Here is a 14,835-nt window from a genome sequence, read left to right as displayed (position 1 = left end):
AAGACAGCTGGGCTCCAGCCGTTGCCGATCTTTTCGCCGCAGGCGCTGATGCGTGATGGCTCAGCCGCCCCTCATCGTTCTCCAGTTCAACGAAATCAGAAGGTCAAACCTCTCGCTGGATGTGCCGATAGGACCACAAGAGTGAGTACGGGTTAGCATGGGGAGAGGTCTAGCAGAAGGTGACTCGAAGAGCAGACCGGACTGTGAACCAACATACATGCAGATGCAAGATGATGACACACTGATTGAGGGCAGGAGATCCATCTGAATTCTTGTTCTCCTTTCAAACACATACGTAGAAAACAAGGTCTAGTCTCCGGCAGTGCAGACATGCAATTGTGGGTTTGGGTCTCGGGTCCTCGTGTCACTGTAACCTTATCATGTGTAACAGTCCCAGAAGGTTCAATGCAGCCGATCTAGCCGAGATAATTCATTTGATTTATTTGTTATTGGTAACTGCAGTCTCGTTCCATCATTTAAATGATAACTCAAACGAGAGGGCACTCTAGTACACCGCGACACCTTTCTGTGCGCTTTTCTTGGGTGTTTCGAGTCGGCAGAGTACTTTATAGTCTACATATTTCGTATCATTGCGGCTTAATGTACGACTCTCTGCTCGGTACAATGTGGCAGAGATTGGCTGCCATTGAAGTCCTCTGCCTGTATTCTCTTCTGGCCGCATATTAAGCGAAGGAGCGATCCTGTTGGATTTCTGATTTGTATGGGTGAAATAGTGCATCAATTGCCGTTGTACGCGCTCATGGTGTATGCTTTTGAGCTCACTACCTGTACACCTGTTTGTTAATCGTAGCGTAGGTGCTCTAGTTCTTAGTAAGAAACTGTGAATGGTTATGGTTAAAATCAATCCATTTAAGTACTAAATTGTGTTGACCTATTTATGTGTTGTCGGACGATAGTTTCAGAGTCTTAGCTTGCAGCAATATTTAAAGATCAGAAAAAAGGAGAAGACGTGGGGATAATAATGTCCTTTAATGACCCTGTTCAGGTGAGTTCACAAAGGAATTATTCAACTTCTAAAGTACCGTGCCGAATAAGGAATGATATAAATAAACAGCCTATTTCAGTAGCCTAAGTTGACGGAGATTTCTATAAGAACAGAAGACGCCTAATTAGGGATTCCACAAATTAATAGATGAACTGCCGAAAACAAAAAAAATCCTTAATAAATCTCGTGATTTATCACAAAGTTTTTTCTGTGTGTTGTCATAACCTCGTTGAGCTTGGACCTCTTTTGTAAATGGTGGCGACACACTGACGTGGGAGAGCGCCACCTGCAATGCTAACCATGTTCTGCGACTACATTGTTGTTAGATAGTGTATCTTTCATCATTTGAACGGAAGCACAACCATTTGATCGAGACGAATGAAAATTTTAAGAGAATAAATGTCATTGTAATCGTTCCATTTTACTCTTTCGTGCTCGTGTCTATCGATATTTCTATGGCTTTTTCCTGAATTGTGGAGCATCTAAAGACTGTCTTTTTTTTTTTTTTTTTAAGTAGAACCCTCCAATTATCTGGTAAGATGTTGTCAAAGTTCTACTTCTTTTATGCCGCGAATCTGTCTCCTATTGCCTGGACTTGTTCGCTATGTGCAATGTTGAAATCTAATAATGTATCCATGATGTAATCAATAAATTATGTATCATATACCACATGATTATTAGGTACTGCTTAGGTGGATTTTGACCTTTACGCACGGACCCTGGATCATTCTATTGGCAAACCAGCTCAATGTGTATTCCGCCCGGTGTCACGACGGGGACCATTTCGCTGTGACGGCGAACGTGATAACCACTCACAACTACGTGCGAGCGGTTAATCACTAATACGTGGTCCTCCTACTTATTCTTCCGGACTGACACAAAGGAACTGATTAGATCACTAGTTATCTATTGTACTCTTTACACACAGGACTTATAGACATACATTCATGGTTGTGGAGGAATGTCTAGAGTGATGGGGCAGCGGCATAGTCCAGTGCCCTGAGCAGGGGGTTTCGGTGGCTTGCTCAATGGCACTTCGGCAGTGCCCAGGAGGCGAAGTGAACCTGCAATCTTCTGATTCCCAAGATTGTCCACAAATCGGTCTCAGCAATTTCGAGAAATAAACGTCTTTTTGATGCCCAATATAAAATATATCCATCTTTGCATATTTATCAAGATAGTATTATATCCTTGGTGCAGATTATAACTGATGCAGCAAACCCCTCAATCTGAAGTCTATCCGTAACAGTTAATGGATGTCCACAGGTCTTGCTTGTGCATGTGATAAATAAACCAGAAATACCCATCTGCTCAGTATCTGCAGTCTCACAGCATCCCAATGATTTGTGTGATTCAACCACCCTTACTAACTTCCCAATAAATTAACTGTTGAGCCTATTTCAGCTTTAAATAAAACACTTCACCCTCATGGATTTATACTCAGTTTTGTGGACATTTTCTTGTGCCCTTGAAAGGTCTGAAAACCGAGCGTGTCCAAGTACCAGAACGTGAGAAATTAGATAGAAACCTACAGTTCTCCCTTCTTTAGGATACAATTAACAGTAACATTAAGCATTAGAAATACACAGATCATTACAAACAAGTGTGTTTATTACTAATAAATTGCCATACACTAGCTGAGGAGACTCCAGTGGCCTGAAGTATGTCCAGAAAAAACAAAAAGACATTTATCTTAAAACTTTCTAAAACCAGCGGCACGTGACAAACAAACTAAACCAACATAGAAATTAACAATTTGCTTGTTATTAATAAAAAGAAAAAAAAAAAAAAAGTATGTAGTCAACAGAAGTTGTGTGGTGTAATTTTCCCACCATTACATCCCACACATCTATGTTGTCAGACATTAACCTCCCGGGTAAATTCAGCACATCCTGGAAGAAGCTTGCAGTCGTTTGTTTTCAGGAATTCTAACTAGTTCAAATTCTCTTGAGATCACATAAACAGGGGAAAAATACCAAATGGTCATCTGAGGGCAATTCTTTAGTTACGCAGATATTAAAGTTAACATTTTTTTCATTATTACAGATCATTGGTTTGTGTGGCTATAAAAACAATAGAAATCAATATTAAAGTTGAATTAAACTGAATTTTAATCCCCAAACCCATTCACCAACTTTTTAATCTTCCACCCCAGAACCTGGAAACATCAGAACAAAAAAAAGTTACTGAAAACTGTTTTTATTTGTCAAAAAAAGCTCCTTTACAGCGCCAAGATTTTCAACCTGTAAAGCCAGCAAACATGTAAAATACACGCCTTACAATACATTAGAATCAAAACAGGTACCAAAAAGTACAGTAAAAATTACACTTCCATTGATGGAAATGTGGAGGGGGAAGGAAAAAAAAAGAACACCAAAGGGAAAAGTAAAACCTAAAAATGAAAGGATTTAAAAAAAAAAAAAAAAAAAAGGAAAAGTTACATTTCGGATGTTTTCTGTACAAATGGTCTTCTGTCATAAAAGAGGTCGAGTCATGCCCAGTGTGTCCGTCCAGCTGTCGGTCTCACTGGATCACTGGAGTCCTGAGGGATGACATACAACGTGGTCACATTCTAAGGCACACCTTTTTCCATCCTAAAGACGTCAGATCTTAAACATTACTGACAAAAGCGCCACAAAAAAGGGTTATTTGTTGATTTTCTTTTTATTTTAAACATTAAAACCCCTATTTTTGTTTATTATTATAGTTTCTTCACTAAACTACACCAAACAAGTCTGGCCAGGGACACCTCTGCCATCTCTACACAAACATAAAAACCTCTGATTCCCATTGAAAAGCAGCAATCTTTTCTGTATATTACAAGATCGAACACTTAAGAGCCAGGGCTGGACAAATTTAAATTTGGTAAAAAAAAAAAAAAGTGATTTCTGCGCTCTGCTTTGCAGGTTCAGATGGACAGCAGTTACCAGCTCTCGCAGCTCTAAAACCCTAACTGTAAGTGCCTCTGCTTATGGGAAACGTGACGGTATGTACAGGATGGTATTCATAGGCATACCTTGTACTACCATGTGATCATCAGTATGGCTTGTAGCTGGTCTGGTGTGCCCCCCGTCTTGGGGTTTTTCCGTAGCTGGCATTGCCTTGGTCTGTCGGACAAAGAGGACAGACGGGTCAGACACAGACAGGTTTACATTCAGAAAGTAAGTCCGGCAAAGACAGTACTATTCAGTGTTAAGGAATAATCAGATACGTTTGGGCAATAGGCTTATTTCCAGAGAATCAGATGAGCGGTTTTATATCAATCTCATGTCTCTGTGTTAAGTAGAGTTCATTAACTTAAGTGAAAAGAATACACCAACAAGCTCCTCTAAAGCTTAACATGTTTGTACACAAGGTGGAGTTACATGCTGTAACCAGATGAGTTTATCCAGCTGCTCAGTGTTTGTACGTCATCACCAGCTGTAGTGTGGGCTACCAGATATGGTCAGTGAGCACAGGTTTTGGTTTCTGTACAGGCAGGACACAAGAGTGAGAGCTTTGCACAATCACTGTGTCCAGCTGCTGTTCACCAAGAAATATACGGCACAATCCCTCTAAAATGACCAACTGTCATGTTCAGTTTGTGTACAGTTGGTAGGGAGCACTTATAATCGGCGTTCTTATTTAACTCTAAAGAAAACATTTTGCGAAATATACTTATTTGTTTACATTCTCACAGACGAAGACGTGCCTAAAGCAGTTTCCGATATTACCAATTTTTTATGAATCATTCCAGCTGCATTACTGTTCCCTTGCTACATTGAGCTTAAACATTGCAGGGCACCAAGAAGAAATAAACTGTTTACTCAGTACAGCATTTAGGTTACATAATCAGCATTTTAATAACAGTTACTGATGCCCCAACACAATATCACATTTAAACCAATACTGCCCATGTTAAAACGGACCGAGTATTGGCCAGATGTTTCCCCACGATGACTTTACCGATTTACCATAAAAGTACCTTTATCAAATCCTTACCGAGCATCAGCCTGTAACTTAAGGTTAGGCATCAGTAGAGATAAACTGACACTGGTGCATCCATAGTCCCATTAGTGAAATCCATGTAACCATGATCCACTCAAGAACTACAGTTTGTGCGTACTTACTGTAATCATATCCGGGACCATATCCATAGTAACCAGAAGAGTAGTCGTAGTTGCCATAGCCGCCGTATCCACCATAGCCTCCATAGCCTTGGTTACCGTATCCCTGGTTCCAGTAGTTTCCATAGCCCTGGTTCCAGCCCTGTCCCTGACCTGAAACACAACCGCCAAATAAATTATTAGAACCGAAAGAATCAGAAGGCTGTTTATACTTTGACAGATTAACACTAAAGGCGATTTAATGCAACATAAGTACATGTAGACAACCTGCAGTATACAGCCCGTCCAGTTGGTGGCGAGTGTACATTTCAATTAGCCATTGTCGAGAAGTCTTGTCTTTGATCTCACATGCATGACCTTGACATCTAGCTGGCTTAAGCCATTGCATTGGTAGGCTATACTGCTACATGGCTAGCTATGGTTGGGGAACTGATACAGTGGAGAATGAGACAATACTGACATTTATCAGCCAGTGGAAGCTGATGTTACAGGGGAGCGAGTGGCATCAACAAAGTAAACATCATTCATCTGGTTGGTGTGGTATTTACAGTGTCTGTTCATCTTTTTCCTTTAATCTGTATTTTCTGCATGTTAAATGTTAGCGAAAATTAAATTATTTTAAACAGGCCTCACCTCTATTAAAGAATTAAAATACCAGGTAATAGATTTTGATGGAATTTTTATGATCGCGTCAACATGACAAGAAAGTCTAATGCAACTTCTGGTCTCAATAGCCTGAAAAACAACAGTCTATAACCACAATATGCTGAAAACCATTTACATTCTGGGAATAAAATGAAATCACTTAAGATACACTTGGGATCAGAGTGTGACTATGAAATGAGAACAGTATTCCATTTCTCCATAGCACTGACATTTTGTGGGGAAACTGGGATTGTTGCTGTTTTGTTGCTGTATGTCGTGCATGTATAGCACATCTGACAATAAAGTTGACTTGACTTTTTGTATCAAACTGACCCAGAACATAAAAAAAAGTGCAGATGCCTTTTCCTTACCTCCACGGCCCCTGCCTCCCCGTCCACCTCCATAACTACCACCACGTCCCGCTCCATACTGCTGCTGCTGGTACACCTCCTTTGGCTGGGCGATCTTAAGCTCACACTGTCAAGACAACAAAAAAAAAAGTTGGAAGAGGCAATTAAATGCTTAATACAGAAAACATTTACCTCACAGAAGTAGAGTGTACTTAAGGGCAGATTTATATTATATTAAGTATTTTTCAGAATGAAACCGCTTACAGGCACTGCATATTCTGAGCCCAGGGCTAAATATATCACAGGCTAAGAATATGCAGTGTGAAAAGCCTTTAGCCTGGGGCTAAGAATGCTTACAACCCTGGATCTGAAAAGCCCAAATGCAGATTTAACAATTCTTTTGTCATTGCAACATTGTAGGTTATCACACTCCTGAAGACCTTTTGTCACGTTCATCTATGGTGGGATGAAGTTGTGACCACCACAACCCCCTACTAAGTTACCAAGGGGTTGCAGTTCACATTGCGGGGGTCCTGCAAAAGGTAGCTGGGAAAGAAAAACCAGACCGTACAACCTTACAGTTGCAGGGCAGTATCACAAATCCCCCTGTGTATGTGTGTACATACCCTGCCACCCTGGATGTTGTGGTATTTCTTCTCCAGACACTTCTTGACGCTGGCTTCATCTTTGTATGTGATGAAAATGAAACCCCTCCTTTTCTTTGATTTGGGGTCAATGGGCAGCTCAATTGTTTCGATCTAGAAGAAGAAAGCAGAGATTATAAGCTCAGGTTTGTTTAAACAATACATACTATTAAACATTTTTTCAGCCACTTCTTCATTAGCTAGTATGATAATTAGGAAACAGACTCAATGATTGGACCAATTAAATAAACGGTTGTGTGGCAGTCAGGATTAAAACTATAAACTAAAACGATCACTTCAGAACCCATTCTGTAGTAATACATTTAATTAAGCGTAAGTGCCTAAATGACAGGACCTAATGCAATGCTTCTCAAACTGACCTGCAGCTCCATTATAATAATTTAATTCTGTACATCAGTGGTTCAACCTGGGGTTCAGGGACGTGCAGAAAAACAGGGAATATTTTAATTTCATTGACTAGAAGTTATCCCAATGAGACTACGCATGATGTACATTCTAAATGGTTACGAAATACATACATACAACATATCTCCGAGACTACATCTAGTCAAATATGGCTCTGCGGCCTGATGCAATTAATTTGAGAGCCATCGCCACAGGTGATGGTGCCATACCTCACTACTCACAGTTAAAGGACTTAACTACACGTGGCTGAGCATACAGGAATATACTGGAAGAAGAGGGTCTACTGTGCGTATCAGCAATTTTAGTGGCTCCATTTGATTAACTGACCTCTCCGAAGGCCCCGAAATATTCCCTGATGGTGTCCTCAGTCGCTTCAGGATTCAAACCCCCAACAAAGATCTTTTTGGCGGGCTCTTTCTTCATGGCCATTGCCTTCTTAGGGTCGATTGGACGTCCATCCAGTCTGTGTTCCTTCTGCTCCAGCACCTGCAGACGACACGCGTTAACATGGTTAGTATGGACTGCTAACATGCAACAAATAATGAACTTGTTCCCGCATCATGTGACAGTTTGGCCACATTTTTTTTTTTAAGTGTGTGAAACCTTATTAAACTTTAAAGCAACACAAAAGATCAACATGACTACTTTGTCTGTGGTCCACTTTAAGAACTGCATGCTCATTAAAAATGTAATTGGACAGCAGTCAACACTTTAAATCAGGCCTAGGAGCTAGCAACAGCTTTTGCTGACGTGAAAGCTTGCCGCGTGTATAAAAACAAACGCTCCACATTCATCTGATGATTAGGATGCATGAGCAAGAGCAGACATACCTTGTCAACACTGGCGGGGTCTTTGAAGAGGACGAAGCCGAACCCTCGAGACCGGCCGGTGTTTGAGTCCATCTTGATGGTGCAGTCCGACACCTCGCCAAACTTACTGAAGTAATCCTTCAGGTCTTTTTTACTCGTGTCCCAGCTGAGGCCGCCCACGAACATTTTACTGCAAACACAATGCGACACCCTGCTATTTATGTCTTACTCCGGTACACTTATCTTATGAGGGTCGTGAACAAGATCAACTGGAAAGACACGCTACTAATGCCTTCAATTTATCAGGTTTTTAAGCTACCAAGTCCTGACACCCTCCGTATAATTCAGCCACGTTTGTTTACATGTTAGTGCATACATGCTCATTCATGAGTGAGACGGGTCTCAGGGACTAAACACTAACCCAGCATCCTCTTCTCCTTTGCTGGCATCAATCTTGCCTCCGTCTGTGCCATTGTCCTGGCCGTCCTGGCCCTCCTGACCCTCCTGGTCCTCCTGTTCGTCCTGTTCATCCTGGACTTCCTCTCCAACCATGAGCTCCTGCTCCTGCTCCGCTCCATTCTGGTCCTCCTCTCCCTCGTTGCCGTTCTGGTCCGATGTCTCCATGAGGAGAGTCTCAGCATCTGCCATTCTGACGGTGGGCTCTTAAAGAGACTGACGGGACAAGAGAAACTTTAAATGACCTGAGAGATGAATGAATACTAACTAATGCAACAAAGGAGCTTCAAATACTAACAAAAACAAACAGCATGAACAAATACGTGCTTTCATCGGGTCTGAAAAACAACTGACTTGTGGGGAAATGATAGCAGACAAATACAATGTAATAAATTATAATTTAAGACTCTTTTAGCTACTTTATTAGTAGCACTATCAGCAAAAGCGATCAAAAAGGAACCGACTCAGTAAGCATGGTTTTTTTGGAGAACTTCAGGTTGTTAATCTAACCTTGCATTACACATTTGGGTGAACACAAGGGGTGACCAATTCATTCAAATGCATTTCGTTACAGTTACACTCATGTGGCAATGTTAAATGTTAGCATTAATTATTAAGTGGAACAGCTCAGGTTAATAAAAAGCTCTGAGCCAACACATCGTTCCTTTGCTGGGTTACTGAATAGAATCACTTCTCTTTGTTTAAAGTACTATATTCTGGATTTGCGTGGTCACAAAGCTAACTTATACATCAGTGCTGCAGGTAACAATTACTGCGAATACACACTCGTCTGTTAACGTGCACATTAAGACTTTTGCATCCAACAAAAAGAATCAATAACCAGCGTGAATCTCCCATGTCCAGTGTTCAAGCGGACCGCGCTTTGCATGGTTGCCGCTCGCAGCAAAGCGCAGGCCTGGCTAGCAACCATAGCTCCCCCATCAAATAAAACCTGAATCAAATAACCAGTAAAAACACGGTATGCATTGAAAAATAAAACCCCCCGAACGAGCGCCACGAAGAACAATGGCTGAGTTTCCCCCACAATCGGTGAACGGAGCGTCAATAACCGCGTTAACGTGTTTAGCACCGCCGCGGCTAACACACAGCTAGTTGGATAAAAATACACATTGGAGACAAAAAAGCAGCGCGACGGAGAAAGTTCACAGCGGAATTTGCCCGCGTTACGAGTCCGAACCACCCGAGCCAGGTTAGATTTAAAGCCCGAAATATAAAAACAATAGAGTGCACTTACTTTAAGGGGGGAAAAAATACCGGAGACGCCGACTCGCTGCTCAAAATGGACACTCTCCAAATTCGCCGCTAACTCGTGGCAACATATATACGACCGGATGTGGCCGAGCGTTGGGTGACGTCGCAATGAGGGAGTCTGTGATTGGACGCGACGCGATGAAGACGCAACGTGATTGGTTGATTGACTGGCGCACCGATGACAAACAAAGTACGGCAGTCAAATGTCCTTCCTGTTCCCATCCCCGTCGTCCTCTCGCTGCTGTTTTGAGATTTAATTATTATTATTATTATTAATTATCGTTGCGTTAGCTTGCGTGTGCGGTGTTTTTTTTTAATGCCATGGCAACGGGCACTCTGTTTTATGCCTTTATTTTTTTGCATGGCGGATGAGAGAAATTGTCGCCAGCAGCTGCAAAAGTGAAAAACAGTTGTTCACTGCAGGGTTTCGTCTTTCTGCGCAGTTTCTATTTCAGTAACAGTGTCTGTGCACCGGCAGACACATTAGACTTTTGGTATGATTGTGTGAAATTTTAGTTTAAAATGTTTTTTGTTGTTTTTTTAATAAACAGATTGTGATGTTTACATTTAATTGCTTTTAACAGAAACAAACCGGTAAGGCGGGTAACCCTCTGTTGGGTTAGTTAAGTTTTCCGGATGCGATGCACTTTTACGAATGATCTTCTAACACTGAAAGTGCTGTGATGCCCTTATCACAACTTCAAATGCATTCACTTAACTTTCAAAGATTCCTGTTTCTTCTCACACGTTACTTTTCATTCAACTGTCACACAGAAAGCGTGGGACATTTTGCAGATCATAACACAACTGCAGACTGACTGCGGCGTTCACCTGAGAGTCTTCTGCAGTCTTATGCAGCGGTACATCTGACTATATTCATTAGGAGTACATGTAAAGATACATATCAGGTTGTTATGTGGTCATGGCTAAGAACAGATGCAAATAGGGTAGGGAAATTAGCTGTGATGTAAGGTGTGCAAATGTAAGATGGGAAAAGCCACAAGGTTGTCCAACTTTGTTACAGTGTCATATTGGACAATGTACTATCAGAAGGGCAGCAGTTTAAGAGGTTTCGGAAACCATCTAAGAATATCAAATTAAGTGATATTTGTGTGCACTTTACAAACTCAGATCTAGTCCAGTTACAATGACATTACTGCAGCCATACCAAGGTTGGATTTGCATCTTCAGTGTCTGAACGGGGAGTAGTATTATTTTTCTTTATATGTGATTTTGATGAAGAAGAGGTTTGAAAGCACAACATTTTTTGGAGCATTTGCTGTTTTGCAAATGGAAACACTGTTTCTTGGTGTCTCCTACACGGGGAAAAACAGAAGCACCCTACATTGTAACCGGTAACAGGAATTACATTTTGGCAGAGGACTATAAAATAATCTATTTGTACCTAATTTGTTGGGCTAAAAGTAGTCACCTACCTACCTACTTCCACCTCATTGTAACTCTCATGTATTATTATTACATCAAAGACCTAAAAAAAACTCATTTCTAAAGTTGCAACTCTGTTTCTTATTCCAAGCAAAGGTGGTAGCCTGAAATGACCTTGCTCCAATGCATCATCTCTTATTGCATCACTCGTTCCCTCATTTTCTCTCATCTCTGCTATCTAGAAATGCTTAAAATGCCCCCAAAATACTCAAATTGGTTGTATTAGGTTGTATTATTAGTTATATTTCTCTGTATTTTCCGTTATTTAATATGTTATTTCGATTTTTTTGTGTCAAAACAAGCTAGAAAAAACAGTAAACACATTTAAAGATAACAGTCTGGTCATGTAGTCTTGATGTAATATCGCCACACCTCCAGTCCAAATCACGTCATCAAAATAGTCACTCAGACATCCATCCCATTAAGCTTGTGAAGGTAGCTTACCTCTTGTGAAACAAGTTTCAAGTTTATTTCTCATTTCTTTTGTTATGATTGTTTTTTGGGGTTTTTTATTGCCTTATTTTTAGACCGGATGAATGGCAGGAAAGTGGGGAGAGAGAGGGATGACATGCAGCAAAGGACCGTCGGTTGGAACCATTGGGTTGGAGAATTTATCTCATGACCACAGTATAAAAACAGATAAAGCATAAAAACATCTTAAAGGGGCACTCCACCAATTTTACACATGAAGATTACTCAGCACAAGGAGTACTACTCCGTGAAAACTGTTACATGTATGCGGGTGAATGATAACCCTGAGTGAAATTAAAGATCTGGGTACTGCAAAGCTTCCAGAGTTTCAAACAGAGATGAGGCTGATAATGTTTTACTGAAATTAATACATGTTGTAAAAACATAGAGCGCTGTGGTCACATGAAACGCAGCAAAACTGGCAAATCCTGGGGCTTAGGGTGAGTGTTTACTCCTGCCACTGACTGCTTCTCCCTGGCAACATCAACTGTACCTGCCAACCAGGGGCAAGTCGAGGCACGACCTGAGACATAGGCACACACACACACACACACACACAGTAAAATGTAGCTGTGGAGACGGTTGTGTTTCTCCAGCAGTGGTCACTTCTAAACAGAGCGATGAGAACTGCAGCGACCGCAGGTAGGATCACAGCACTCACCCATCCACATATACACGTTTTATACAGGACATCAGCAGCAGTTCACTTTAAACCATGCTGTTGTTCATATGTGTGTAAACATTTTTCAAGTTTTTTGGAAATCCAATCATCTGGCCGCGGACGGAGCTTTCAGGAGACGAGTTTAACTTCATAAAGAGCACAGCAGCTACAAAACCCAACCAACATCTGGATGTTCCAAAATGATTCAGCATCATGAAGAAGAGTAAAATGACGTTGGGAATAAGAATCTATTCTTCATCTATAATTGATTGTATCATGGCTGCCTCAGTGATTGGTAAATCGGGAAAATTGGTAAATAAATAAATTTGTTCCCTATAATTTTATATAACATCATCTAATTGATATTTGCTAATTACCCAATATGGTAACTTGTTAAAATTCCAGTGCTATACAGGAAAAAGACTAACCTTGGCCTATTCCCAGTGTGACAGAGCATGAAGGTGATGGCAAGGATTCCAAAAACTGATTTTTATTTCTCAGAAATCAATGTGTTTTCCTCACTCAACATATTCTTTTGTAACAAATCAACACTGGCTTCCGTAGTTAAATAAGGAAGAAAATTATCCTTAGATGCCATATAACCAAATCCGGGAGCTCTTGAGGGTTCAGTAAGTACCTTAAAATTATTTTATTTTTTAAATTGTATTTATTCTTTTGTTGTTTTCTTCTGTGTTTGTCCTTGAGCAAAAATAAAAAAATACATATAAAGATGTATAATGATGATTGGGGTTGCTGTGTAGGCAGTGTTGTTAGCTGATTGTTCTTAAACACCAATCACTAACTACACTACCAATACAACCACCACCACAAACAACTGCTCAGCCACAGTAGCATCAAGAGTGAGCTGTATTTGCTGTGAATTTAAACACACGTCTGCTTGTCCCATAGACTTCTCATTGAGATGTTACACAAAAATGTGTTGATAAGATAACTACAGCAACGAAATGAAGATGTAAAGCTGTTTTTGAATGAGGAAATGCATTATTGATTGTAACACTAACATCTGGCTAAATTAGTGTTCTGATGTGTTAACAATGATGAAAAGGAAACACTTTAGAACAACCAGCAGAGCTGACACAAACGCATTTATTTCTTTTCATGATGTTACTTTATTCACACTCTTTAATTTAAAAACACATTTATAAAGGTACAATTACTTAAAATACAAATACGTTTAAAAACCATGCTTAAACAGCATTACTTTAAATTATTGGCACTTTAAACCATGTATGAATAATAAACTTATCCTTTAAAGATACATAAACTGTACTGAAACTTTTTTTTCCCCCTGCAACCAGGGTCTAGTTTGCTTTGGTCCGGCATCATGGCTGCCGTCCTCACTCCGGTCCCAAACAGTAACCTGATTTTTGTTCTAGGTTGAAGGCTTGGCCTGCTCTAGGATCGGGATTTGCTGACCCAGTGGTACTTGTCAACACGAGGCCCAGCAAAGGTGAATGTGGGTCGATAGGACTTGAAGGCTTTCTGGCTGGAGAACTGGGAGGTTGGACCTCCAGGTGGAGGAGCGTGAGGTGGGAATGCATCACCAGCAAAGGCCTTCCGCTTCTCCCTCAGCCAGGTCTGAGGAGCACCTGGAGAAAACTCGCTGAACTGTGGACGAGAGGAGCAAAGGGTTAGGGGACAATAGAACAGACTTTAAGAAACAGAATAGTCAAAAATTAAGATTCTGTATCTACCAACTGCTTTCTTTCAGCCGTAAACTACCATGAGTTAATAGAGTTACAGCTCTTTTGATTGCTTAAAGAAAAGCAGAAAATGTCCAAATTCATTCAGCAGAATTAAAATGTTCTGTGGTCAAAACTCCTTCAGTATTTATTACAGGCTTGGAGATGAAGCGGTTGCTTTACTGTTACAATATGTGTTAAAATGATCACCTCTGTAAATAAGTTAAGTCACAGATATGAAACCTATTGCCAGATAAAAACGTACCAGTAAGGCTGACTAAGTATCTCAGATTCATCTATACTCACAAACGAAATATAAAAAAAAAAAGCAAGTTATTGTTTCACAGGGTGGTGCTGGAAAGTAGGAACAATGACCCTCAAATATTGTCACTGTAGGGTTGCTAGGCTCCTAGCAAAGAATCCAGGAAGTCACTGCCAAGCTAAAGATAATGCTGCCTGTCATTCGGCTGGTCCAGCATGTAGGATTCAGTGACATCTAACACCTCTATCTGGAGCCAGTGTTGTGGCTTGTTCCCACTGGGCTACTGTAGAAACATAGCAGTTAAACATGGCAGACTCCATGGAAGGCAGCCTACAGCATCTGTAGATTAAAAGGCTCATTCTAAAAAAACAAAAACATGATTATTTTCAGGTATACACACTATAATGAAAGCAGTTCTGCATATTGTATTCCATTTATGACAATAGTCCTGTCCATCCACCTCTGTATGCAGATTTTCTCGCCGTTTATACAATGACAGCTGACTTTGAGGGCGGGTGCGTCCAGAAAGTACGCTAGAGCAGTGGTTCCCAACCTTTTTTCCTTGAAGCCCCCCTTGC

General features: G+C 40.7%; 2 protein-coding genes across 2 annotated transcripts in view; both read right to left on the bottom strand.

The window, feature by feature from the left end:
* Nucleotides 1–3,011: 3,011 nt before the first annotated feature.
* LOC118331937 (heterogeneous nuclear ribonucleoprotein A/B-like) lies at nt 3,012–9,810 on the bottom strand. Its single transcript, XM_035667039.1, has 9 exons — nt 9,698–9,810; nt 8,408–8,658; nt 8,008–8,176; nt 7,505–7,663; nt 6,734–6,865; nt 6,129–6,234; nt 5,116–5,265; nt 4,023–4,113; nt 3,012–3,548 (listed from the first exon to the last, which is right to left on the bottom strand). The coding sequence occupies exons 2-8, from the start codon at nt 8,632–8,634 to the stop codon at nt 4,043–4,045; spliced, it is 1,014 nt and encodes a 337-aa protein (XP_035522932.1). The 5' UTR covers nt 8,635–8,658; nt 9,698–9,810; the 3' UTR covers nt 3,012–3,548; nt 4,023–4,042.
* A 3,575-nt stretch (nt 9,811–13,385) lies between these two features.
* Nucleotides 13,386–14,835, bottom strand: part of btg4 (B-cell translocation gene 4) — a 4,338-nt gene continuing 2,888 nt past the window's right edge. Inside the window, exon 4 of the mRNA XM_035666036.1 lies at nt 13,386–13,921. Within this exon, the coding sequence (XP_035521929.1) occupies nt 13,709–13,921 (213 nt within the window). The 3' untranslated portion in view covers nt 13,386–13,708. The remainder of the gene's footprint in view (nt 13,922–14,835) is intronic.

The sequence above is a fragment of the Morone saxatilis genome, unplaced genomic scaffold (assembly GCF_004916995.1).
Source record: "Morone saxatilis isolate NCDOM2014 unplaced genomic scaffold, NCSU_SB_2.0 Contig20, whole genome shotgun sequence".
NCBI classification, from domain to species: domain Eukaryota; kingdom Metazoa; phylum Chordata; class Actinopteri; family Moronidae; genus Morone; species Morone saxatilis.
This window is presented reverse-complemented; position numbering and strand designations above follow the sequence as displayed.